The sequence below is a fragment of the Zophobas morio genome, unplaced genomic scaffold (assembly GCF_036711695.1).
Source record: "Zophobas morio isolate AGI-343-1 ecotype UQ-CSIRO unplaced genomic scaffold, CSIRO_AGI_Zmor_V1 ptg000006l, whole genome shotgun sequence".
In the NCBI taxonomy this organism is placed as follows: domain Eukaryota; kingdom Metazoa; phylum Arthropoda; class Insecta; order Coleoptera; family Tenebrionidae; genus Zophobas; species Zophobas morio.
In genome coordinates, this window is record NW_026972111.1 from 5335611 (window position 1) to 5363482 (window position 27872).

Sequence of the window (27872 nt, forward strand, 5' to 3'; positions counted from 1 at the left end):
TTTTGTTAGAAAGGAATATTAAGCCCATTTTAGCTTTGAAAAGACGGCTAAAAATTTATGATTTTAGAAATTAAATCGGTGTTTGTAAAAATCAACAATTTATTTTTCGGTAAAACGCAAACTCACAACTAAACTGGACTGAACTGGATTTGACAAGATTGTTCGCTCTTGACGGTGTGCCTCTTTAAACAACCACCCGTTCCTTCTGGATGGTTCGTCATCTCTGCTTCGATGTTGTTGTGAAGCATCGAAACTTGCGGAGAACGGCTTCTAGGCTTTTCTTGATGAGTCACCGGTCATTGCGGCAACGTACCCACTAGAAATCCCATAGGCGTCTTATCGGGGAAATAGTGGGTTACTTTATAACATTGTTCTATGATAAGGATGTAAAGTTTATAAAAAAGATGTTAAGATGGTAACAACATTTACTAAAATGGTTTACAAATGTGAGTGGTCTTACAATAAAAATCAGTGAATATTTAATTCACAATTTTTGACTTGAAATTTTCTTAGTTAGGAACATTCGATGTCTTCCAAAAATTGTCGGTGGTGGTCCTTTGTCTGTTGAGTAGGCAGTAATAAGAACTGTTAGCAAAATGATGTAGTTTACCTTATTAGGAGAAAGTCGACCAGTAATTTGAATAAAATTGACTGTTCTTTCGTTAAAAGTGAGAAGTTCGTCTTCGTTAATTGAACGTGCAACTATTTCCCACTTCGAATCAATTGTTTCGGAGGTTTTTATCACAGATATGTAACTGTAAAATCGTAGCTTAACCTTTATTTGTGAAATCATGTATGGCTGATCTGAAACGAAAGTCTTTTCTTTTTGTTCTTTTACGAATAATAACGGACTCACTTAAACAGATATCCAAAATGAAGGAACTAGGTGAACTGTCCCTATGTTGATAAACAAAAAAAGAATTGAAAACTGTTTTTGTCTTTAATATTGGGATAAATTTGACTTATCCCATTCAAATGAGTGAAATTTTGTTAAGATTCATTTCTCTTCACGTATAATATAAAATATGATGAGAGTCGAGATTATCTTCTAAACTTTTTATTTTTACTTCCCTGGCGTAAGCAAAGGAAGTATTGTAATCGAGTCCGTCGGCCGACTCTCTACTTTTACGTTTTCTCGATTTTTCATGACCCCTAGAAGACGAAGAAATAGGTCTCCCATTTCCGTCTGTCTGTCCGTCTGTCCGTCTGTCCGTCTGTCCGTCCGTCTGTCCGTCCGTCCGTTCGTCTGCCGTCCCGGATTTTTATTAGACAGATAATCTCCGAAAGTACTCGACCGATTGTTGTGAAATTTTGTACTTATATTAAGAATGTCATGTAGATGGTAAAACGCTAACCAAAATTTGTCTAATCATCCCCACCACTAATGCGATGACGTCACTTCAAAATTGTACATAGTAAATGGGTTTTCAATTGTATAAAATAACATAGTCCTACACATGTAGTTTACAACTCTGAATCGACTTTTCACCCGAAACGTCCAGATTTTTGGAAAAAAAATCAAAATTATAAAACAACATTTTGAAATTTAATTTTTAATCTGCTAACCAGAATGCTTTGAAATGTTGCAGATGTTTTAAGGCTATAAAGAGCATCATAAATCTTTAGTCAAAAAATATTTGCTTATCCCCTCCAAAAACTTGATGACGTCAGCTCAAAAGTTTGTGGAATAAATCATCTCTAAAATGTACAAAATATGATGAGTCTGTACTTGTGATCTATCACTCCATTCATATTTTTTGGATTTGCATATACAGGGTGACTCAAAAAAATTAATGAATGCGTAAATATATTTTATTGATTTAATCAGGAACTACAAAACCGAATGCTCTGAAATCTTGCAGATGTTTTAAGGTCATAAAGAGTATAATAAATGTTTAGTCAAAATATATTTGCTTATCCCCTCCAAAAACTTGATGACGTCAGCTCGAAAGTTTGCCGAATAAATCATATCTAAAATGTACAAAATATGATGAGCCTGTACTTGTCATTTATCACTCCATTCATGTTTTTTGGATTTGCATATACAGAGTGACTCAAAAAAATTAATGAATGCGTAAATATATTTTATTGATTTAATCAGGAACTACAAAACGGAATGCTCTGATATCTTGCACATGTTTTAAGGTTATAAAGAGCATAATAAATGTTTAGTCAAAATATATTTGCTTATCCCCTCCAAAAACTTGATGACGTCAGCTCGAAAATTTGCCGAATAAATCATATCTAAAATGTACAAAATATGATCAGTCTATACTTGTGATCTATCACTCCATTCATATTTTTTGGATTTGCATATACAGGGTGACTCAAAAAAATTAATGAATGCGTAAATTTATTTTAGTGATTTACTCAGAAACTACAAAACCGAATGCTTTGAAATCTTGCAGATGTTTTAAGGTGATAAAGAGCATAATAAATGTTTAGTCAAAATATATTTGCTTATCCCCTCCAAAAAATTGATGACGTCAGCTCGAAAGTTTGCCGAATAAATCCTATCTAAACTGTAAAAATATGATGAGTCTGTACTTGTAATTTATCACTCCATTCATATTTTTTGGATTTGCATATACAGGGTGACTCAAAAAAATTAATGAATGCGTAAATTTATTTTATTGATTTAATCAGGAACTACAAAACCGAATGCTCTGAAATCTTGCAGATGTTTTAAGGTCATAAAGAGCATAATAAATGTTTAGTCAAAATATATTTGCTTATCCCCTCCAAAAACTTGATGACGTCAGCTCGAAAGTTTGCCGAATAAATCATATCTAAAATGTACAAAATATGATGAGTCTGTACTTGTCATTTATTATTCCATTCATATTTTTTGGATTTGCATATACAGAGTGACTCAAAAAAATTAATGAATGCGTAAATATATTTTATTGATTTAATCAGGAACTACAAAACGGAATGCTCTGACATCTTGCAGATGTTTTAAGGTTATAAAGAGCATAATAAATGTTTAGTCAAAATATATTTGCTTATCCCCTCCAAAAACTTGATGACGTCAGCTCGAAAATTTGCCGAATAAATCATATCTAAAATGTACAAAATATGATCAGTCTGTACTTGTGATCTATCACTCCATTCATATTTTTTGGATTTGCATATACAGGGTGATTCAAGAAAATAAATGAAAGCGTAAATTTATTTTACTGATTTACTCAGGAACTACAAAACCGAATGCTTCGAAATCTTGAAGATATTTTAAAATTATCATAAGCATGGTAAATTTTTGATCAAAACGTATTTGGTCGTCCCCCCTAAAAAATTTATGACGTCACCACAAAATTTTGCTGAATAAATCCTATCTAAAATGTACAAAATATGGTGAGTCTCTTCTTGTGATTTATCATTCCATTCAAATTTTTTCGATTTGCATATACAGGGTGACTCAAAAAAATTAATGAATGCGTAAATTTATTTTATTGATTTAATCAGGAACTACAAAACCGAATGCTTTGAAATCTTGCAGATGTTTTAAGGTTATAAAGAGCATAATAAATTTTTAGTCAAAATATATTTGGTTATCTTCTACAAAAAACTGATGGCATCAACTCAAAAGTTTACCGAATAAATCGTATCTAAAATGTACAAAATATGATGAGTCTGTACTTGTGATTTATCATTCCATTCATATTTTTGGATTTGCATATGCAGGGTGACTCAAAAAAATTAATGAAGGCGTGAATTTATTTTATCGATTTAATCAGGAATTACAAAACCGAATGCTTTGAAATCTTGGGAATATTTTAAAGTTATTATAAGCATGGTAAACTTTTGTTCAAAATGTATTTGTTCATCCCTCCTAAAAAAATTGATGACGTCACCCTTAAATTTTGCTGAATAAATCCTATCTAAAATGCAAAAAATATGATGAGTTTGTACTTGTGATTTATCATTCCATTCATATTTTTTAGATTTTCTTAAGAGGTGGTTCAAAAAAATTAATGAAGTCAATTTATTTTATTGATTAAATTAAAGGCAACACTTATTATTAGTATTACACCCCAACCAACCCAATTTGGTAGACACAAAATTTGTTAAAGGAAAAACTCGGTTGAAACATAAGGGTAGCACGCTTATTTACATCGACTTTAACATTACAGACCTGCATTTGTTTTATGCGTTCACTTGATTCCGCGAATGTGAAATAGACATGTTTATAATCAACCAATTGTGAATTTCACCGTCAAGAATTAAAATAAAACCCAATGTTTTATATAATAAGCGGAAGTCGAAGCAATAAAACCGATGGTCGTTTTGTTTACAGTTTCTCTGTTTGACTCTCACGTATGCTGTTACGCTTGTCATCTTAAATTAAGAATGTTTATACATAAACGATTTTCAGTTGCCGTATACGTGAGTAAATTGTTTCGTTATTTTATTGATTATTACAAATCAATATTCAAAACGACCCAATTCATTTTCCCGAAAATTTGAGAATATAATAATTTTATTCTTAGTATTACACTACATCTATCCCAACTGATATACGTGTCCTTGCAAAAATGTTGATGACGTCATGGCAATTTTTTTTTAAATTCCCACTACAAAAATGTAATGAGAAAAAAAACACAATAGGCATGCAGTCGTCAAGTTTCCGACAGCGAGGGAAGTACTGTCTAAACTCTTTAGACCAATTTTTATTGACTGGCTACATATGTCTCGGCACTTTAATTAATTAGTACCATCATCAGACCTACAAGAAAATAGTTTTGTTGGTACAATAGTTTCGTTATTATGATTTAGGTCTCAGCAAGTTGTGTGCTGCATGGGTGTAGGTGTGTTTAAGACGTTGAGTTTTTAGGTTACATAGTTTGTGTAGTTGTGTGGGTGACAGTTGTGGGTGCCAAAGTACGAAATCAAAATCATTCTACCTTCTTAAGTTATTTAATAATTAATTAAAGTGTCGAAACAAATGTAGCCAGTTATCAAAAATAAAAAGTTCAAAACACACTCTCACTATCATCTGTCATCATATTTCAAATACTCACAAGTAAACATATTTTTCGTTTATTTAAATGAATTTAAAAAAAACTTGAAGGTCTAGATGAAATTCTAGATATTTTATGTGGGCTAAGGCATTGCTATCGCACCCGTGCGACCATGGAATTCGGCTCATACATATTTTATATCATTGTGAACAAACTTGACATTTGTGGATAGTAATACTCTAATTTCACTTAATGTACACAATAATAGCGTAGCTTTGACATGTAACTGTTTTTATTTGCTCTAAGTGTATATTCATATATCGAGATATTTGTTTTAACTTTGAACATATAAAAGTAAGTACAGGCTTAACTTCTATGTTCGGTTTTAAAAAACACACATGAATGGATTGTAAGGACGAAATTCCAAAGTAGCCATAATGACAATAATGTAAACATTGGAATTTCTTATGTATAGCATAAAATATTTAACTTCTTTTCTTCATTTAAAACATCATTTGTTCAATTTTTTAGTGGTGTTTATATTCGACGCATCGAGTATTGTTGACATTTTTGTAAACTAGTTTACGCTAATAATTCAAACAAGTTGACATTTAATTTTTTTTTCACGAAGGAGGTTTAATGTAATGAATATAGAGGTTAAGCCCATACTTACTTTCATATGTTCAGAGTTAAAAAAATGTTTTGCTATATTTTGCTTCTTAAAATTGCGTCATGTACCTATGCACGTCAAACTGACAAAAGGAGTGGTCAAATTAAATTCATTAGCCCACATGGTTTTACCAAAAATTGATTGAAGTGAAAAGGGGAAAATGTAAATATACTATTTGATAAAATATCTTACTCCAAAAATATGATGTTTTCGGAAGTTATAACATTGGAAGAAGGATAAACAATTTGGTTACACATTTTAGGAACTGTACTGCTCATGAAAACTTGAAACTTACAAATTCTGGTTAAATCACCCTACAAAGAAACATAACACTTTTAATGTGGTGAACTGATTCTAGGATATCATTTAATTAAAATTTGTAGCTTGACAAGGTGTACTAGTTAATTTTTCTAACATGTCTATCTCTAGTAGGTATTTTACTACTATTGTCTCAAAATATGAATTTTCGAGTAACACAAAATTCATGCCATTTTGACGCATTAAAATATAAATTTATTAATATAACGAAAAAGTCGAATATAGCCCCATAACACAAATCAAAGCTTCATTTTTTGAAAACTTATTAATGATCTTTTGAACCAATGATTACATTTGAACGAAAGTTTGGACTAGATTTAGGCGCTTTCGCATTTTAGAGCGATGTCAACGTATATTCGTTACCAAAAAAATGGATTGTGAACACAACAAACGCGTTTTATTTAAATTAACTGTTCGACGTGAATGCCACTTGCTTCCCGTATAATACGTTATGAATTTGGAGATCCTTAAAATTTTTTCAGTTTTTTGCTTTTTTTTATTTTTATTTACTCAAGCAAAAGCTTCCTCTTACTATCTAAGAGCATCGACGCATCTCTCTAATTCAAGTAAAAATGTTTGCATTTACAAGTAACTGTATTTCACCGTACTTAGTCTAGTAAAGTTGTTAATATTTACCCAGTTCATTACTAGTCGAATGTATCTAGCCTTTTGTTGTTCAAAATACAAGTTTTGCGTAGAACGACAAAATTTGTCCTTGTAATCTATAACTTTTTGCCAATTTTCTAAATCTATTGACACCTGAATATAATAACCGGAACCCTGTCTGCAGATATTGACAAATCATCTCAAAAATCATTGACAAACTTAGAGAAAACGGTTCTTACTCCTTTAATATACACATTGTAATGTGATTGAAGCATTTTACTCGACCAAGATCCACAGTGATACCGTTTTGATCATTCATATTGTGATAAGCACAATCATTCCAATTTCTAGATTCTTCAAACAACATTGTAGCATTTAATCCAGAAATTACTTTAACATTATATTCTGCTGTAGCAAGATTCTTATCTTTTACTGAAAAATTATACAAGTCTACTTTTCTAACTTGACAGTTAATCAGTCTTCGTACTTACACTGTCCACCAAAGCGTAGTGTTTCCTGTGTACCGTCATTTTCAATCGTTGTAAGAATATTCAGCAGTTTTGTGTCATCTACAATTTTGGATGGCCGAACAACATTTAAGATTTCGTTTCGCGTTAAGCAAGGAAATCGAACGCATCCGATAACCAAGTTGCCTACGTCTTTGTTAATTTTGCACCAGTTGGCCGCGATATTAAAAACCTCGATATCGTCAAACAGAAATGCATCTCTTTTCAACAGGTTAACCATAGATTTCTGAAACATGGTATTATATGTTTGTGTGTAGTTAGCGTAGAAATGTTACTTGTGTGAGAACATTTAAACCATATTCAAACATTTGCGAAACATGTTCATCGATAAAATTATGACAGGTTTCTCTTAACTCGTCCATGTCATGTGCGTTAGCTATATTTAGAAGGAAACAAACGTTCGTTAAATCTACAATCGAAACCATTTTTTTGTTTATAATTTGTACCAGTGTTTTTAACGAATATTCGTGTGCTAGCTTCAATATATCGGACACATAATTCTCATCTAGTGACGCCATGACAACGGTTCCTGCCACAAATTCAACACGATAATATATTCAAAATATTTAGTCAAAAGTTTGGCTAACTACCTGTATAAATGTAATACAGTATTGTTTCAAAAGCATTTGAAGGCGCGTTTATTACTTCAATCTGGGCCTGAAAACAGTTTATGGATGTTAATTTTTCCATAAACGTTGTCTTACTTGTTTCGGATCTTGCATTAAAAGGGACTCAAAATATTTGCATCTAGCAGCGAGAACAATCTGAAAATTATAACTTTGTTCAAAGTTGATCTTTTTGGAAACGGATGAAAAACCTACTTTGTGCGCATGAATGGTCTTATCGGATAGGATTATCTGAATGTCGGAAAACGTTTCCTTCAAGTAATAAGGTGCCATATCTTCGGAAATTTTCGAAGAATCCGTAATGATTAGTTTTTGTTGCGGTTCTTCTTCGTTTGCCATTTTGGTCGGTGGAAATCTAAAAATGTTAGCTAAAAATGTTTTAGTAATGCACGAACAAAGTTTCTGTCACAGTTGAAACTTGATTACTGATTAGATTTAGACGTTGTTGTTACTCCCTTGAAATACCCACGCTTATCTATCTTACTGATAAAGAAATGGTGTTTTTATCGCCTAGAACAAGTGAAGTTTATTTGTCGACAATTTTAAAATGAGACTTATTAGTTCGCTACACCTGTGAACCTTAATCCATATTCACTGTTTTGTTTATTATTTGTTAAAATTTTTAATTTATTGTAGCAACAATAAGAGTACTTAGTTGAAGTCGAATTACCATTTATGTGTCATATTTAAATGCGTTCACAATTTTTACTAAATTTTGTAATTGAAATATCACCACCATAATTTCGATATTCAAAAATAATTTCAAAATCGGTTCAAACCATCCCGTTGCCTTTATTTCATATACCAGATTTTAGACACAAACACATCTTTTTAAGATTCCTCAAAAACACTCTTACAAGTTTTAACTTGAACAATATTTGATGCTATTTATTTTACAATTTTTTGTATTGTCATCAGTTTTTTGTAAGTAATGGTAAAAGTATTGTTACCTCCTTTTCTGTAATCACACAATGTTAGTAGTGTTTTAGCAATAATTTTTAATAGATTTTGTTTGTTTGTTAAATTGTCACATTTATTTTTTTTGTAATAATCTCTGTGTTTTAGAATAAAAATAACAGTGGATTATTAAACTATGAGTAGCATCTTTTCCCAAAACTGAAATCAAATTATTAAGGCCAACCCAGTTTCTTAGGTAATAATTATAAATTTTAAGATGACCCGCGAATGTCAAAAGAAAACCAGAGCTAAAGTTATTTAGACAGAACCTTGTTTGCCGTGAATCATTGCCTTTGTGAGGGAATGGTAAACTACATTGTAAATTTAAAATTTTGGCGAAGTTTTTGATCAGGTATTTTTAGAAACCATTATCTCGATTATTTATGAAAATTTCGGAACACGGTTATCTTGAGTGTTTTCAGTTTGAAAACCGTTTTTGTCTACCATATTAGGATAAAGCTAATTTATTCTATTCAAATGGATGAGAAAAATTAGTCTATTATAATAATTTTTAAATACAAGTAAAATTATTTTTCAGTTATTCAAATTGATTTAAAATACATCAAGTTGAAGATTAAATTTTGTATGTTTACATGGACAAACACATTATTATGGTATTCGTGTGATTACAGTATGTTTATATGAAATTTGTATCTTAAAATTGTGTCGTATATGTCAAACTGATGAAATGATCGTTTAAATTCAATTTGTTAGTCTATATGGGTTTACAAAATATTAAGTGGCATGAAGAAGAAAATAATGAATGAAAATTTAGATAGAATAAATATGAACATAAACCAAGAAAAAATAAAGACGAAATTTTGTTAAAAAGAAATATTACTACTATTGTTCCATTTTTGCTTTGAATAGACGGCAAAAGTGAACACTTACATTCGATATGACAGTCGTTTAGTGATTATTTTATTGTTACGATTACGGAAATTAAATCGGCGTAGGTAAAATTCAAGAATTTAATTTTCGATAATACGCAACTACACAATTAACTACAGGTTAATTGACAAGGAGTAATTCCCACTCAACGTGACTTGTACTCATCTTGACTGGACCTGATTTGCCTAGACTACAGCTACGTGATCCTTCTGGAGAGTTCGTGATCGCTGCTTCGATGTTGTTCTGGAGCACCGAGAAGTCGCGCCAATGTAGCGACTAGAAAACCCAGAGGCGTCTTATCGGGCCGGACAATGGATTACTTTATAACACTGTTCTATAATAAGGATGTATACTTGTATGGTTTATAAAAAAGATAATAAGATGGTAACAAGATTTACGAAAACGGTTTACAAATCGGAGTGCTATTACAGTACAAATCCGTGAATATTTAACGCACAATTTTGGACTTGAAATTTTCTTAATTAGAAACATTCAATATCTTCCAAAAATTGTTGGATGTCGTCCTTTGTCTGTTGCGTAGACAGTAATAAGAACTGTTAGCAAAATGATTAGTAGTTTACCTTATTAGGAGAAAGTTGACCAGTAATTTGAATAAAATTGATTGTTCTTTTTTTAAAAGTGAGAAGTTTGTCTTCGTTAATTGAATGTGCAACTATTTCCATGTTCGAAAACTGTCCTTCGAAGGCTTCAATTACAGATATGTAACTGTAAAATCGTAGTTTAACTTTTATTTGTGAAATGATGTACGGCTGATCTAAAACGTAAGCCTTTTCATTTTTTTCTTTCAAGAATGATATCGGACTTACTTAAACAGAGGTGCAAAATGCAGGATGTAGGTGAACTGTCCCTACGTCTATAAATAAAGAAAGAGTTGAAGACTGTTTTTGTCTACAATATTGGGATAAATTTGATTATTCCATTCAAATGAGTCAAATTGTGTTAAGATTCATTTTTCTTCACGTATGATATAAAATGTGATGAGAGTGGAGACTGTTTTCTAAAATTTTATTTTTAGTAACGGGTTACAAATGTCTCGGCCCAGAAGAACATATTTTTCTTGGTACAATAGTTTTGTTACTATGATTTAGGTTTCAGCATTTTGTGTGCTGTATGAGTGTAGGTATGTTTAAGGTGACAAGTTTTTAGGCTGTATAGTATATGCAACTGTGTGACAATTGTGGGTGCCAGAGAAAGAAATCAAAATCATTCTACCTTCCACTTTCATCAGTCATCATATTTCAAATGAGTGAAATAAGTTAGATAGTCGTAATGATTTTCCAACACAAGTAAAAATATTTTTCGTTTATTTAAATTAATTTAAAAGATGTAGATCAAATTGTAGAAGTTTCACGTGGGTTAACGCATTATTATCGCACTCGTGTGATCACAGAATATATACCTATCATTGTGAACAAACTTCACACTTGTAGATAGTAAAGCTCCAATTCCATTTATAATGTAAACAATAATGACGTACTTGTAACATGTAACTGTTTTCATTTGTATGTTTATATACCGGGACATTTTTTTAACTTTGAACATATGAAAATAAGTTTAATTTTAAAAAACACATATGAATGCATCGTAAGTAAGAAATCCCAAAGCAGTTATAATGAAGTTAATGTATAGCATAAGATATTTAACTTCATTTGCTCATTTAAAACATCCTTTGCTCGTTTTTTTAGTAGTTTACATTTGACGCATCGTGTATCATTTACATTTTTGTAAAATATTTTACGACAATAATGCAAACAAGTTGACAATTGATTTTTTTTTATGAAGGTTGGATGTAATGAATATATGATTTTTCCAGAATCGTCTTTTGAAATATACAAAAATTTGCAATTAGCACCAATTTTCGATCAATTTTCAACAAAATTTTCGAAATTTCACTAAATACATTTTCTTGTAGATTTCGGGCCCCAGAAGTGATATCCGCTTGCATTTCTTCGATAACTCAAATGGTTCTTCCAGAATCGTCCTTTGAAATATACAAAAATATGCAAAATACGACCAATTTTCAAAGAAATTTTCGAAATTTCACTGAATACATTTTCTTGTAGATTTCAGGCCTCAGAAGTCATATCCGTTTTCATTTCTTCGATAACTCCAATTGTGTTTCCAGAATCGTCCTTTGAAATATATAAAAATATGCAAAATACCACCAATTTTCAACAAAATTTTCGAACTTTCACTAAATACATTTTCTTGTAGATTTCGAGCTGCTTTCATTTTTTCGATAACTCCAAAGGTTTTTGCAGAATCGTCCTTTGAAATATACAAAAATATGCAAAATATAACCAATTTTCAACAAAATTTTCGAAATTTCACTAAATACATTTTCTTGTAGATTTCGGGCCCCAGAAGTCATATCCGCTTTCATTTCTTCGATAACTACAATGGTTTTTCCAGAATCGTCCTTTGAAATATATAAAAATATTCAAAATACCACCAATATGCGATCAATTTTCAACGCAATTTTCGAAATTTCACTAACTACATTTTCTTGTAGATTTCGGCCGCAGAAGACATATCCCGTTTCATTTCTTCGATAACTCTAATGGTTCTGCCAGAATCCTACTTTGAAATATGTGAAAATATGCAAAATACGACCAATTTTCAACCAATTTTCAACGAAATTTTCGAAATTCCACTAAGTATATTTACTTGTAGATTTCGAGCCTCAGAAGTCATATCCGCTTGCACTTCTTCTATAACTCCAATGGTTCTTCCAGAATCGCCCTTTGAATTATACAAAAATATGCAAAATACGACCAATTTGGAAACTATTGTTTTAATAGCGAGATTTAACATACAAAATGAGCATTTTATTAGTAGAAATTGGAAAAAATATCTTACTTGATCCATATGAAGTTTTCGGAAGTTATAAAGTTGGAAGAAGGATAAACAATTTGGTTACGCATTTTAGGAACTGTACTACTCATGAAAACTTGAAAGTTACAAATTCTGGTTAAATCACCCTACAAAGAAACATAGCACTTTTAATGTGGTGAGCTGATTCTAGGACAGCATCTAATTAAAATTTATAGCTTGACAAAATGTAGTAGTAACATTTCTATCTACGGTACTAGGTATTTTAGTACTATTGTCTCAAAATATGAATTTTCGAGTATCACATAAAAGTCATGCCATTTTAATGGATTTAGATATATATGTAGAAATATAACGAAAAAGACGAGTACAGCCCTATAACACAAATCTAAGCTTACTTTTATCCGTAAGTACACTTTTTGAAAATTTATTTTTGATCTTTTGAACAAATGAATACATTTGAACGAAATTTTAGATAAAATTTAGGCCTTTTCATATTTTAGAACAATTACCTGCCAAAAAAAAATCGCTTGTAAACAAAGTAAACGCGTTTTCTTTAAATTAAGTGTTCGACGTAAGTACCACTTGCTTCCTGTATAATGCGTTACCAATTTCGATATCCCTAAATTTTTTTCAATTTTTTTATTTTTTTTTTTATTTTTATTTACTCAAGGAAAAGTTTTCTCTTACCATCTAATAGCATCCACCTATCTTTCTAATTCAAGTAGAAATGTTTGCCTTTAAAATTAAACTGTATTTCACCGGACCTGTTAATATTTACCATTTGCATTGCTTCTCTAATATATAATAAAATAACAATGGTATTCGCTGTAATCTATAACTTTTTTCCACTTTTGTATATCTATGAACACCTCATTGTCAAGACCGGTAGCGCATCTGCAAATATTAACAAATCATTGGCAAACTTAGAGAAAACTGTCCTTACACATTTACTATACACATTGTTATATAATTGACGCATTTTACTCGACCAAGATCCACAGTGATACCGTTTTCATCATTCTTATTGTGATAAGCGCCGTCATTCCAGTCTGTAGATTCTTCAAACAACATTGTAGCACTTAACCGAGAAACTACTTTAACATTATATTCTGCTGTGGCGAGATTTTTATCTTTTACTGAAAATTTATAAAAGCTATTTTTCTGACTAGTACCTTAGTTGCACGAACAAAGTTTCTATTACAGTTGAAACTTGATTACTGATTAGATTTAGACCTTGTTGTTTGTTGTTTCTCTCTTGAAATAACGTACGCTTATCTATTTATAGATTTGTATCTTACTGCTAAAGGAATGGTGTTTTGATCGCCCAGAACAAGTGCGGTTTATTCTTTTCTTTACCTGTTTTAAAATGAGACTTATTAGTTCGCTACACTTTCGAAACTTAATTCATATTCACTGTTTTATTTATTGTTTGTTAAAATTTGTAATTTGTTGTAGGAACAATAAGAGTAGTTGAAGACCAATTACCATTTCTGTGGCATATTAAAATGCGTTCAAAATTTTTACCAAATATTTTAATTGAACTGTCACCACCATTCTTATTATATTCAAAAATAATTTCAAAATCGGTTCAAACCATCCCATTTCCTTCATTTGATATACCAAATTTTAGGCACAAACACATGTTTTTTAGGTACCTCACAAACACTTCTTCGTCACTAGTTGCGGCCTACTAGAGCAATTAACATCTGCTGGATTTTTTTTTTAATTTAGAAGGCAAACGTAAGTAGATGTAAAATTTAAAAATATGCCACTATAAAAGCATACATATATTCAGTTTTAACTTGGATAATGTTTGATACCATTTATTTAACAATTTTTTGTATCGAGACGAAATTTTGTTACAATATGTGTAGAAGTATTACTTCGATTATTCAATTTTTGTTTCGAAAGGATTGCAAAAATGGACTCCTTCATTCCCTTAGTATTTTATACCCTAATAAGGATGAATAGTTTATAAAAAAATATATTAGTATAGTAATAACATGTACTAGAACGGTTTACAAATTTAAGTGGTGTTGCAATGAAAATAAGTAAGTACTTAACTTACAATATTAGACTCCAAAAAGTTTCTTGCTTAAGATATTCTAGCTCTTCCAAAAACTGTCTGAGATGGTTCTTGGTCTGTTGAGTAGACTGCAATAAGAACTGTTAGCAAAACTATCTGTTGTTTCGTTAAAACTGAGAAATTTATCTTCGTTAACTGAATGTGCAAATGTTTCCCACTGCGAATCATTTCTATCATTGATATGTAAATGTTAAATAGGAGCTAAACCTTTACTTGTGAAATTTGTGACCCAACTTGAAAATGGTTTCATTTTTTTTTTTTCGAATAACAACCGACTTCCTTAAATGGACTTTCAGAATGAAAGATCTAGGAGATTCGTTCCTAAAGGTGTTAGTGAATAAAAAACAGTGCGTTTTAATTGTTTTAATTATTTATTATTTAAATTAACTTTTTCAGATTTTTTGCGACTCGTGTTAGTTTTTGTTCTAAAGAACAATTTTTGAACAGTATACAAATTTCTTTAATAAATAGTATCGCTATTAATGGCGCCACCGCAAATTTTAAAATTTGTGAGATTTTTAAGGAAACTTTGACTCTATTAAATAACAAAATATATGTTTATTTCATTAAAACTGTTAAATGTTTACGTATAACAAAAAAGAACGATTTTTCAGCATTTCTACTCTTTTCTATGTTGATAAACAAAAACAATTATAAAACCGTTTTTGTCTACAATAATGAGATAAATTTAACTTATCTCGTTCAAATGGATGAGATAAATTAGACTATTGTACTAATTCTTAAAAAAAAGTAAAGCTATTTTTCATTTATTTAAATTAATTCTAAATAAATGAAATTGTAAATCAAATTCTGTATGTTTAAATGAACAAACGTATTGTTATCGCAATCACAGAACTCGAGTTATAAACGTTTTTTATTTGTTCTTACAGTATGTTTATATGTAATATGTAGTTTGTATCTTAAAATTGTGTCACATAAAAAAATTGGTGAAACTTAATTCGTTAGTCCACATAGGTTTACCAAAAATTAATTGAAGTGAAAATGAAAATAATGAATTAAAATTTGCGAAAATAGAATGAAAATCTCGAAAGAATTAATATGAAAATAAACCAAAAAATAAAGACGAGGACGAAATTTTGTTAGAAAAGAATATTAAGTCCAGTATTCCATTTTAGCTATGAAAAGACGGCTAAAAATTTATGATTTCAGAAATTAAATCGGTATGGGTAAAAATTAACAATTTATTTTTCAGTAATACGCAACTACATTACTAAACTGGACCGAACTGGATTTGACTAGATTGTCCGCTCTTGACGGTGTGCTTCTTTACACAATCACGCGTTCCTTCTGGATAGTTCGTCATCTCTGCTTCGATGTTGTTCTGGAGCACCGACACTTGCGGAGAACTTCTAGGCTTTTCTTGATGAGTCACCGGTCATTTCGGTAACGTACCTACTGGAAATCCCATAGGCGCCTTATAGGGGGCGATAATGGGTTACTTTGTAACATTATTCTATGATAAAGATGTAAAGTTTATAAAAAAGATGTTAAGATGGTAACAACATTTACTAAAATGGTTTACAAATGTGAGTGGTCTTACAATAAAAATCAGTGAATATTTAATTCACAATTTTTGACTTGAAATTTTCTTAGTTAGGAACATTCGATGTCTTCCAAAATTTGTCGGTAGTGGTCCTTTGTCTGTTGAGTAGACAGTAATAAGAACTGCTAGCAAAATGATGTAGTTTACCTTATTAGGAGAAAGTTTACCAGTAATTTGAATAAAATTGACTGTTCTTTCGTTAAAAGTGAGAAGTTTGTCTTCGTTAATTGAAGGAGCAACTATTTCCCACTTCGAATCAATTTTTTCGGAGGTTTCTATCACAGATATGTATCTGTAAAATCGTAGCTCAACCTTTATTTGTGAAATCATGTATGGCTGATCTAAAACGAAAGCCTTTTAATTTTTTTCTTCTAAGAATAATAATGGACTCACTTAAATAGATTTCCAAAACGAAGGAACTAGGTAAATTGTTCCTATGTTGATGAATAAAAATAGAATTGAAGACTGTTTTTGTCTATAATATTGGGATTAATTTGACTATTCCATTCAAATGATTGAAATTTTGTTAAGATTCATTTCTCTTCACGTAAAATATAAAATATGATGAGAGTGGAGATTATCTTCTAAACTTTTTATTTTTATTGACTGGCTACATATGTTTCGGCACTTTAATTAATTACTATCATCATCAGAATTGCAAGAAAATATTTTTGTTGGTACAGTAGTTTCGTTATTATGATTTAGGTCTCAGCAAGTTGTGTGCTGCGGGTGTAGGTGTGTTTAAGACGTTGAGTTTTTAGGTTACATAGTTTATGCAGTTGTGTGGGTGATATTTGTGGGTGCCAGAGTAAGAAATCAAAATCATTCTACCTTCTTAAGTTATTTAATAATTAATTAAAGTGTCGAAACAAATGTAGCCAGTTATCAAAAATAAAAAGTTCAAAAGACACTCTCACTATCATCTGTCATCATATTTCAAATACTCACAAGTAAACATATTTTTCGTTGATTTAAATCAATTTAAAAAAAACTTGCAGGTGTAGATCAAATTCTAGTTTTTTATGTGGGCTAACGCATTGTTATAGCACTCGTGTGACCTTGGAATTCAGTTCATATATATTTTATATCATTGTGAACAAACTTCACTTGTGTATAGTAATGCTCTAAATTCATTTATAATGTAAACAATAATTTGGATTTTTAAGATGTAAATGTTTTTATTTGCTCTAACTGTATGTTTATATTCCGAGATATTTTTTTTATAAGTACGAAATTCCAAAGTAGTTATAACGATATTAATGTAGACATTGAAATTTCTTATGTATAGCATAAGATATTAAACTTCTTTTCTTCATTTAAGACATCATTTGTTTAATTTTTTTAGTGGTGTTTATATTCGACACATCGAGTATTGTTTACATTTTTGTAAAATATTTTACGACAATAATTCAAACAAGTTGACATTTAATTTTTTTCACGAAGGAGGTTGAATGTTCTAAAAATAGGGATTAAGCTCATACTTACTTTAATATTTTCAGAGTTAAAAAAATGTTTTGCTATATTTTGCTTCTTAAAATTGTGTCATGTATGCATGTCAAACTGACAAAAGGAGTGGTAAAATTAACTAGCCCACATGGGTTTTACCGAAAATTGATTGAAGTGAAAAGGGGAAAATGTAAACATACTAATGGATAAAATATCTTACATGATCCATATCCTGGTTTGCGAAGTTATAATGTTGGAAGAAGGATAAACAATTTGGTTACGCATTTTAGGTACTGTACTGCTCATGAAAACTTGAAACATACAAATTCTGGCTGAATGACCCTACAAAGAAACATAACACTTTTAATGTAGTGAGCTGATTTTAGGATAACATTTAATTAAAATTTGTAGCTTGACAAGGTGAAGTAGTTAATTTTTCTAACATTTCTATCTCTTGTAGGTATTTTACTACTATTGTTTCAAAATATGAATTTTCGAGTAACACATAAAATTCATGCCATTTTGACGCATTAAAATATATATTTATAAATATAACGAAAAAGTCGAATACAGCCCCATAACACAAATCAAAGCTTCACTTTTTGAAAAGTTATTATTGATCTTGCGAACCAATGATTACATTTGAACGAAGTTTGGACTAGATTTAGACGCTTTCGCATTTTAGAACGATGTCAACGTATATTCGTTACCAAAAAAATGGCTTGTGAACACAACAAACGCGTTTTATTTAAATTAACTGTTCGACGTGAATGCCACTTGCTTCCCGTATAATACGTTACGAACTTGGAGATCCTTAAAATTTTTCAATTTTTTGCTTTTTTTCTTTTCATTTACTAAAGCAAAAGCTTCCTCTTACTATCTAATAGCAACGACGCATCTCTCTAATTAAAGTAAAAATGTTTGCATTTACAAGTAACTGTATTTCACCGTACTTAGTCTAGTAAAGTTGTTAATATTTACCATGTCCATTACTACTCGAATGTATCTAGTCTTTTGTTGTTCAAAATACAAGTTTTGCCTAGAATAACAACTGTATGTGGTGTAATCTATAACTTTTTTCCATTTTTGTAAATCTGTTGACACCTCAATGTAATAACCGGTACGGTAACTGCAGATATTGACAAATCATTTTAAAAAAACCATTGACTAACTTAGAGAAAACCTACTTTACTATACACATCGTTATGTAATTGAAGCATTTTACTTGACCAAGATCCACAGTGATACCGTTTTTATCGTTCCTATTGTGATAAGCGCCATCATTCGAATTTCTAGATTCTTCAAACAACATAGTAGTATTTAATCCAGAAACTACTTTAACATTATATTCTGCTCTAGCAAGATTTTTATCTTTTACTGAAAAATTATACAAGTCTACTTTTCTGACTTGGCAGTTAATCAGTCTTCGTACTTACACTGTCCACCAAAGCGTAGTGTTTTTTGTGTACCGTTATTTTCAATCGTTGTAAGAACATTCAGCAGTTTTGCGTCATCTACAATTTTGAATGGCCGAACAACATTTAAGATTTCGTTTCGCGTTAAGCAAGGAAATCGAACGCATCCGATGACCAAGTTGTCTACGTCTTTGTTAATTTTGCACCAGTTTGCCGCTATATTAAAAACTTCGATTTCATCAAATAGAAACGCATCTCTTTTCAACAGGTTAACCATAGATTTCTGAAACATGGTATTATATGGTTATGTGTAGTTAGCTTACAGATGTTACTTGTGTGAGGACATTGAAAAAACCATATTCTAACGTTTGCGAAACATATTCATCGATAAGAGTATGACACGTTTTTCTTAACTCGTCCATGTCATGTGCGTTAGCTATATTTAGAAAGAAACAAACGTTCGTCAAATCTACAATCGAAACCATTTTTTCGTTTATACTTTGTACCAGTGTTTTTAACGAATATTCGTGTGCTAGCTTCAATACATCGGACACATAATTCTCATCTAGTGACGCCATGACAACGGTTCCTGCCACAAATTCAACACGATAATATATTCAAAACATGTAGTCAAAAGTTTGGCTAACTACCTGTATAAATGTAATACAGTATTGTTTCAAAGGCTTTGGAAGGTGCATTCATTAATTCAATCTGGGCCTGAAAACAGTTTATGGATGTTAATTTTTCCATAAACATTGTCTTACTTGTTTTGGATCTTGCATTAAAAGGGACTCAAAATATTTGCATCTAGCAGCGAGAACAATCTGAAAATTATAACTTTGTTCAAAGTTGATCTTTTTGGAAACGGATGAAAAACCTACTTTGTGCGCATGAATTGTCTTATCGGATAGGATTATCTGAATGTCGGAAAATGTTTCCTTCAAGTAATAAGGTGCCATATCTTCGGAAATTTTCGAAGAATCCGTAATGATTAGTTTTTGTTGCGGTTCTTCTTCGTTTGCCATTTTGGTTGATGAAAATCTAAAAATGTTAGCTAAAAATGTTTTAGTAGTGCACGAACAAAGTTTCTGTCACAGTTGAAACTTGATTACTGATTAGATGTAGACGTTGTTGTTACTCCCTTGAAATACCCACGCTTATCTATCTTACTGATAAAGAAATGGTGTTTTTATCGCCTAGAACAAGTAAAGTTTATTTGTCGACAATTTTAAAATGAGACTTATTAGTTCGCTACACCTGTGAACCTTAATCCATATTCACTGTTTTGTTTATTATTTGTTAAAATTTTTAATTTATTGTAGCAACAATAAGAGAGTACTTAGTTGAAGTCGAATTACCATTTATGTGTCATATTTAAATGCGTTCACAATTTTTACTAAATTTTGTAATTGAAATATCACCACCATTATTTCGATATTCAAAAATAATTTCAAAATCGGTTCAAACCATCTCGTTGCCTTTATTTCATATACCAGATTTTAGACACAAACACATGTTTTTAAGATTCCTCAAAAACACTGTTACAAGTTTTAACTTGAACAATATTTGATGCCATTTATTTTACAATTTTTTGTGTTGTCATCAGTTTTTTGTAAGTAATGGTAAAAGTATTGTTACCTACTTTTCTGTAATCACACAATGTTAGTAGTGTCTTAGCAATAATTTTTAATAGATTATGTTTCTTTGTTAAATTGTCACATTTATTTTTTTTGTAATAATCTCTGTGTTTTAGAATAAAAATAACAGTGGATTATTAAACTATGGGTAGCATCTTTTCCCAAAACTGAAATCAAATTATTAAGGCAAATCCAGTTTCTTAGTTAATAATTATAAATTTTAAGATGACCCGCGAATGTCAAAAGAAAACCAGAGCTAAAATTATTTAGACAGACCCTTGTTTGCCGTGAATCATTGCCTTTGTGAGGGAGTGGTAAACTACATTGTAAATTTAAAATTTTGGCGAAATTTTTGATCAGGTATTTTTAGAAACCATTATCTCGATTATTTATGAAAATTTCGGAACACGGTTATCTTGAGTGTTTTCTGTTTGAAAACCGTTTTTGTCTACCATATTAGGATAAAGCTAATTTATTCTATTCAAATGGATGAGAAAGATTAGTCTATTATAATAATTTTTAAATACAAGTAAAATTATTTTTCAGTTATTCAAATTAATTTAAAATACATCAAGTGGTAGATCAAATTTTGTATGTTTACATGGACAAACACATTATTATCGCACTCGTGTGATCACAGTATGTTTATATGAATTTTGTATCTTAAAATTGTGTCGTATATGTCAAACTGATGTAAGGATTGGTGAAACTCAATTCGTTAGTCCATATGGGTTTACAAAACATTAACTGACATGAAGAAGAAAATAATGAATGAAAATTTAGATAGAATAAATATGAACATAAACCAAGAAAAAACGAAAGACGAAATTTTGTTAAAAAGAAATATTACTACTATTGTTTCATTTTTGCTTTGAAAGGACGGCAAAAGTGAACACTCACATTCGATATGACAGTCGTTTAATGATTATTTTATTGTTACGATTACGGAAATTAAATCGGCGTAGGTAAAACTCAAGAATTTAATTTTTGATAATTAAAAAACTACACAATTAACTACACGTTAATTGACAGGGAGTAATTCCGATTTAACGTGACTTATACTCATCTCGACTGGATCTGATTTGCCTAGACTACAGCTAGTTGAACCTTCTGGAGAGTTCGTAATCGCTGCTTCGATGTTGTTCTGGAGCACCGAGACTTCCGGAAATCTGCTTCTAGCCTTTTCTTGATAAGTCGCGGCAATGTACCTACTAAAAAACTCAGAGGCGTCTTATCGGGCCGGACAATGGATTACTTTATAACACTGTTCTATAATAAGGATGTATACTTGTATGGTTTATAAAAATGATAATAAGTTTCCATTTCTGTGGCATATTAAAATGCGTTCAAAATTTTTACCAAATGTTTTAATTGAAATGTCACCACCATTCTTGTTATATTAAAAAATAATTTCAAAATCGGTTCAAACCATCCCATTTTCTTCATTTGATATACCAAATTTTAGGCACAAAAACATGTTTTTAAGGGACCTCAAAAACACATTTTCGTCAATAGTTGCGGCTTACTAGAACTATTAACATCTGCTGGATTTTTTTTTAATTTAGAAGGCAAACGTAAGTAGATGTAAAAGCTAAAAATATGCCACTATAAAAGCATACATATATTCAGTTTTAACTTGAATAATATTTAATACCATTTATTTAACAATTTTTTACTTCAAAAAAGCTCCTTGCTCAAGATATTCTAGCTCTTCCAAAAACTGTTTGACCTAATTTTTGGTCTGTTGAGTAGACTGCAATAAGAACTGTTAGCAAAACTAACTGTTGTTTCGTTAAAACTGAGAAGTTTATCTTCGTTAATTGAATGTGCAAATGTTTCCCACTGCGACTCATTTCTATCATTGATACGTAAATGTTAAATCGTAGCTAAACCTTTACTTGTGAAATTTGTGACCCAACATGAAAGTGCTTTCAATTTTTTTTTCGAATAACAACCGAATTACTTAAATGGACTTTCAGAATGAAGGACCTAGGAGATTCGTTCCTAAAGGTGTTAGTGAATAAAAAACAGTGTGTTCTTTTTGTTTTAAAACAGGAGACGTTTTTTTTTTGTTTTAATTATTATTATTTAAATTCCCCGTTTCAGATTTTTTTGCGACTGGTGTTAGTTTTTGTTAGAAAGAACAGAAATTTTTGCAATTTTTAAATAGTATAGTACAAATTAATCACACAAATTAATTTTTTATAAATTTCTTGAATAAATAGTATAGCTATTAATGGGGCCATTTTAAAATTTGTGAGATTTTTAAGGAAACTTTGACTCTATTAAATAACAAAATATATGTTTATTTCATTAAAACTGTTAAATGTTTATAACAAAAAAGAACGGTTTTTTAACATCTCTACTCTTTCTATGTTGATAAAAAATAATGTTAAAACCGTTCTTGTCTACAATAATGAGATATAATTAACTTATCCCATTCAATTGGATGAGATAAATTAGACTATTATAATAATTTTTAAACACAAGTAAAACTATTTTTCATTTCTATAAATTAATTTTAAATAAATAAAGTTGTAGATCAAATTCTGTATGTTTACGTGGACAAACGTATTATTATCGCAATCACAGAAATCGACTCATAAACGTGTCGGATTATATCAAACTGATAAAAAAATTGGTGAAACTTAATTCGTTAGTCCACATAGGTTTACCAAAAATTAATTGAAGCGAAAAAGAAAATAATGAATGAAAATTTGCGAAAATAGAATGAAAATCTCGAAAGAATTAATATGAAAATAAATTAAAAAAAAGACGAGGACGAAATTTTGTTAGAAAGGAATATTAAGTCCATTATTCCATTTTAGCTTTGAAAAGACGGCTAAAAATTTATGATTTCAGAAATTAAATCGGTATGGGTAAAAATCAACAACTTATTTTTCGGTAATACGCAACTACATAACTAAACTGGATTGAACTGGGTTTGACTAGATTGTCCGCTCTTAATGGTGTGCCTCATTAAAGAACCACGCGTTCCTTCTGGATAGTTCATCATTCCTGCTTCGATGTTGTTCTGAAGCATCGAGACTTGCGGAGAACTGCTTCTAGGCTTTTCTTGATGAGTCACCGGTCATTGCGGCAACCATTAGAAATCCCATAGGCGCCTTATCGGGGGCGATAATGGGTTACTTTATAACATTGTTCTATGATAAGGGTGTATAGTTTATAAAAAAGATGTTAAGATGGTAACAACATTTACTAAAATGGTTTACAAATGTGAGTGGTCTTACAATAAAAATCAGTGAACATTTAATTCACAATTTTGGACTTGAAATTTTCTTAGTTAGGAACATTCGATGTCTTCCAAAAATTGTCGGTAGTGGTCCTTCGTCTGTTGAGTAGACAGTAATAAGAACTGTTAGCAAAATGATGTAGTTTACCTTATTAGGAGAAAGTTGACCAGTAATTTTAATCGAATTGACTGTTCTTTCGTTAAAACTGAGAAGTTTGTCTTCGTTAATTGAACGGGCTATTTCCCACTCCACAGGATAATTTCCCAAGGTTTCTATCACAGATATGTAACTGTAAAATCGTAGCTTAACCTTTATTTGTGAAATCATGTATGGCTGGTCTAAAACGAAAGTCTTTTCATTTTTTTCTTTTACGAATAATAACGGACTCACTTAAAGTGACTTGCAAAATGAAGGAACTAGGTGAATTGTTCCTATGTTGATAAATAAAAAAAGAATTGAAAACTGTTTTTGTCTATAATATTGGAATAAATTTGACTTATCCCATTAAAATGTATGAAATTTTGTTAAGATTCATTTCTCTTAACGTATGATATAAAATATGATGAGAGTCGAGATTATCTTCCGAACTTTTTATTTTTATTGACTGGCTACATATGGCTCGGGACTTTAATTAATTAATACCATCATCAGACCTAAAAGAACATATATTTGTTGGTACAATAGTTTCTTTATTATGATTTAGGTCTCAGCAAGTTGTGTGCTGCATGGGTGTAGGTGTGTTTAAGACGTTGAGTTTTTAGGTTACATAGTTTGTGCAGTTGTGTGGGTGACAGTTGTGGGTGCCAGAGTAAGAAAACAAAAACATTCTACCTTCTTAAATTATTTAATAATTAATTAAAGTACCGAAACATATGTAGCCAGTTATCAAAAATAAAAAGTTCAAAAGACACTCTCACTATCATCTGTCATCATATTTCAAATACTCACAAGTAAAAATATTTTTCGTTTATTTAAATCAATTTAAAAAAAACTTGAAGGTGTAGATCAAATTTTAGACGTTTTATGTGGGCTAACGCATTGTTATCGTACTCGTGTGACCATGGAATTCGGCTAATATATATATATATTACATCATTGTGAACAAACTTCACATTTGTGGATAGTAATGCTCTAATTCCACTTAATCTACACAATCATGGCATAGTTTCAACATGTAACTGTTTTTATTTGCTCTAACTGTATGTTCATATTCCGAGATATTTTTTTAACTTTGAACATATGAAAGTAAGTGCGGGCTTAATTTCTATGTTCGGTTTTAAAAAACACACATGATTGCATTGTAAGTACGAAATTCCAAAGTAGTTATAATGACATTGGAATTTCTTATGTATAGCATAAGATATTTAACTTCTTTTCTTCATTTAAAACATCATTTGTTTAATTTTTTTAGTGGTGTTTATATTCGACGCATCGAGTCTTGTTTACATTTTTGTAAAATAGTTTACGCTAATAATTCAAACAAGTTGACATTTAATTTTTTTTTCACGAAGGAGGTTGAATGTAATGAATATAGGGGCTAAGCCCATACTTACTTTCATATGTTCAGAGTTAAAAAAAAGGTTTTGCTATATTTTGCTTCATAAAATTGTGTCATGTATGCATGTCAAACTGGCAAAAGGAGTGGTAAAATTAAATTCATTAGGCCACATGTTTTTATCAAAAATTGATTGAAGTGAAAAGGAGAAAATGTAAATATACTATTGGAGGAAATATCTTACCAGATAAATATGTTGTTTTCGGAAGTTATAACATTGGAAGAAGGATAAACAATTTGGTTACGCATTTTAGGAACTGTACTGCTCATGAAAACTTGAAACTTACAAATTCTGACTGTTTCACCCTACAAAGAAACATAACAAATTTAATGTGGTGAGCTGATTTTAGGATAGCATTTAATTAAAATTTGTAGCTTGACAAGGTGTAGTAGTTAATTTTTCTAACATTTCTATCTCTAGTAGTTATTTTACTACTATTGTCTCAAAATATGAATTTTCGAGTAACACAAAATTCATGCCATTTTGACGCATTAAAATATAAATTTATTAATATAACGAAAAAGTCGAATATAGCACCATAACACAAATGAAAGCTTCACTTTTTGAAAACTTATTATTGATCTTTCTAACTAATTTGAACGAAAGTTTGGACTAGATTTAGGCGCTTTCGCATTTTAGAACGATGTCAACTTGTTCGTTACCAAAAAAGTCGCTTGTGAACACAACAAACGCGTTTTAATTAAATTAAGTGTTCAACGTGAATGCCACTTGCTTCCCGTAAAAAACGTTACGAATTTTGAGATCCTTGAATTTTTTTAAATTTTTGCTTTTTTTATTTTTATTTATTCAAGCAAAAGCTTCCTCTTACTATCTAATAGCATCGATGCATCTCTTTAATTCAAGTAAAAATATTTGCATTTACAAGTAACTGTATTTCACCGTACTTAGTCTAGTAAAGTTGTTAATATTTACCATGGTCGTTACTAGTCGAATGTATCTAGCCTTTTGTTGTTCATAATACAAGTTTGTCTAGAATAACAAATGTATATGGTGTAATCTATAACTTTTTTCCATTTTTGTAAATCTATTGACACCTCAATGTAATAGCCGGTATGGTAACTGCAGATATTGACAAATCATTTCAAAAAAACCATTGACAAACTTAGAAAAAGCGGTTCTTACTTGTTGACTGTACACATTGTAATGTAATTGAACCATTTTACTCGACCAAGATCCACAGTGATACCGTTTTGATCATTCATATTGTGATAAGCGCCGTCATACGAATTTCTAGATTCTTCAAACAACATTGTAGTATTTAATCCAGAAATTACTTTAACATTATATTCTGCTCTAGCAAGATTCTTATCTTTTACTGAAAAATTATACAAGTCTACTTTTCTGACTTGGCAGTTAATCAGTCTTCGTACTTACACTGTCCACCACAGCGTAGTGTTTCTTGTGTACCGTTATTTTCAATCGTTGTAAGAATATTCAGGAGTTTTGTCTCATCTACAATTTTGGATGGCCGAACAACATTCAAGATTTCGTTTCGCGTTAAGCAAGGAAATCGAACGCATCCGATGACCAAGTTGTCCACGTCTTTGTTAATTTTGCACCAGTTTGCCGCTATATTAAAAACATCGATTTCTTGTTCAAGAAACGCATCTCTTTTCAACACGTTAACCATTGATTTCTGAAACATGATATTATATGTTTATGTGTAGTTAGCTTAGAGATGTTACTTGTGTGAGGACATTTAAAAAACCATATTCTAACGTTTGCGAAACATATTCATCGATAAGAGTATGACACGTTTTTCTTAACTCGTCCATGTCATGTGCGTTAGCTATATTTAGAAAGAAACAAACGTTCGTCAAATCTACAATCGAAACCATTTTTTCGTTTATACTTTGTACCAGTGTTTTTAACGAATATTCGTTTGCTAGCTTCAATATATCGGACACATAATTCTCATCTAGTGACGCCATGACAACGGTTCCTGCCACAAATTCAACACGATAATATATTCAAAACATGTAGTCAAAAGTTTGGCTAACTACCTGTATAAATGTAATACAGTATTGTTTCAAAGGCTTTGGAAGGTGCATTCATTAATTCAATCTGGGCCTGAAAACAGTTTATGGATGTTAATTTTTCCATAAACATTGTCTTACTTGTTTTGGATCTTGCATTAAAAGGGACTCAAAATATTTGCATCTAGCAGCGAGAACAATCTGAAAATTATAACTTTGTTCAAAGTTGATCTTTTTGGAAACGGATGAAAAACCTACTTTGTGCGCATGAATTGTCTTATCGGATAGGATTATCTGAATGTCGGAAAATGTTTCCTTCAAGTAATAAGGTGCCATATCTTCGGAAATTTTCGAAGAATCCGTAATGATTAGTTTTTGTTGCGGTTCTTCTTCGTTTGCCATTTTGGTTGATGAAAATCTAAAAATGTTAGCTAAAAATGTTTTAGTAGTGCACGAACAAAGTTTCTGTCACAGTTGAAACTTGATTACTGATTAGATTTAGACG

At 30.6% G+C, this 27872-nt stretch overlaps 3 protein-coding genes across 20 annotated transcripts; all 3 read right to left on the bottom strand.

The window, feature by feature from the left end:
• Positions 1-407: 407 nt before the first annotated feature.
• On the bottom strand, positions 408-8327 carry LOC135123408 (BTB/POZ domain-containing protein 9-like). Of its 2 annotated transcripts, XM_064048019.1 has the most exons (11): positions 7904-8327; positions 7787-7846; positions 7673-7739; positions 7358-7611; positions 7047-7308; positions 6795-6987; positions 6586-6733; positions 5824-5945; positions 857-897; positions 611-804; positions 408-561 (listed from the first exon to the last, which is right to left on the bottom strand). In XM_064048019.1, exons 1-11 carry the CDS (start codon positions 8045-8047, stop codon positions 514-516), a joined length of 1533 nt encoding a protein of 510 aa, XP_063904089.1. In that variant the 5' UTR covers positions 8048-8327; the 3' UTR covers positions 408-513. The 2 variants fall into 2 exon arrangements, with proteins under 2 accessions (XP_063904089.1, XP_063904090.1); XM_064048020.1 differs by lacking the exons at positions 5824-5945; positions 6586-6733 and having other exon boundaries at positions 7904-8316.
• Positions 8328-9622: 1295 nt separating this feature from the next.
• LOC135123411 (BTB/POZ domain-containing protein 9-like) lies at positions 9623-20060 on the bottom strand. 9 transcript variants are annotated; one of them, XM_064048032.1, is made up of 12 exons: positions 19805-20060; positions 19688-19747; positions 19574-19640; positions 19423-19512; positions 19256-19359; positions 18945-19206; positions 18696-18885; positions 18490-18637; positions 17729-17850; positions 10384-10430; positions 10138-10331; positions 10013-10086 (listed from the first exon to the last, which is right to left on the bottom strand). In XM_064048032.1, the coding sequence occupies exons 1-12, from the start codon at positions 19946-19948 to the stop codon at positions 10039-10041; spliced, it is 1476 nt and encodes a 491-aa protein (XP_063904102.1). In that variant the 5' UTR covers positions 19949-20060; the 3' UTR covers positions 10013-10038. The 9 variants fall into 9 exon arrangements, with proteins under 9 accessions (XP_063904101.1, XP_063904107.1, XP_063904102.1 ...); XM_064048031.1 differs by lacking the exon at positions 10013-10086 and adding an exon at positions 9623-9890 and having other exon boundaries at positions 19256-19512; positions 19805-20059; XM_064048029.1 differs by having other exon boundaries at positions 10015-10086; positions 19256-19512.
• Positions 20061-23758: 3698 nt separating this feature from the next.
• On the bottom strand, positions 23759-27872 carry LOC135123410 (BTB/POZ domain-containing protein 9-like). Of its 9 annotated transcripts, XR_010279603.1 has the most exons (10): positions 27626-27872; positions 27509-27568; positions 27395-27461; positions 27077-27333; positions 26766-27027; positions 26514-26706; positions 26304-26450; positions 25554-25675; positions 24205-24245; positions 24104-24152 (listed from the first exon to the last, which is right to left on the bottom strand). XR_010279603.1 is itself a non-coding variant. In XM_064048024.1 (9 exons), the coding sequence occupies exons 1-9, from the start codon at positions 27767-27769 to the stop codon at positions 23865-23867; spliced, it is 1263 nt and encodes a 420-aa protein (XP_063904094.1). In that variant the 5' UTR covers positions 27770-27872; the 3' UTR covers positions 23759-23864. The 9 variants fall into 9 exon arrangements, 4 of the variants coding, with proteins under 4 accessions (XP_063904094.1, XP_063904097.1, XP_063904096.1 ...); XM_064048024.1 differs by lacking the exons at positions 25554-25675; positions 26304-26450 and adding an exon at positions 23759-23912 and having other exon boundaries at positions 23962-24152; XR_010279605.1 differs by lacking the exons at positions 24104-24152; positions 24205-24245 and adding an exon at positions 24014-24103.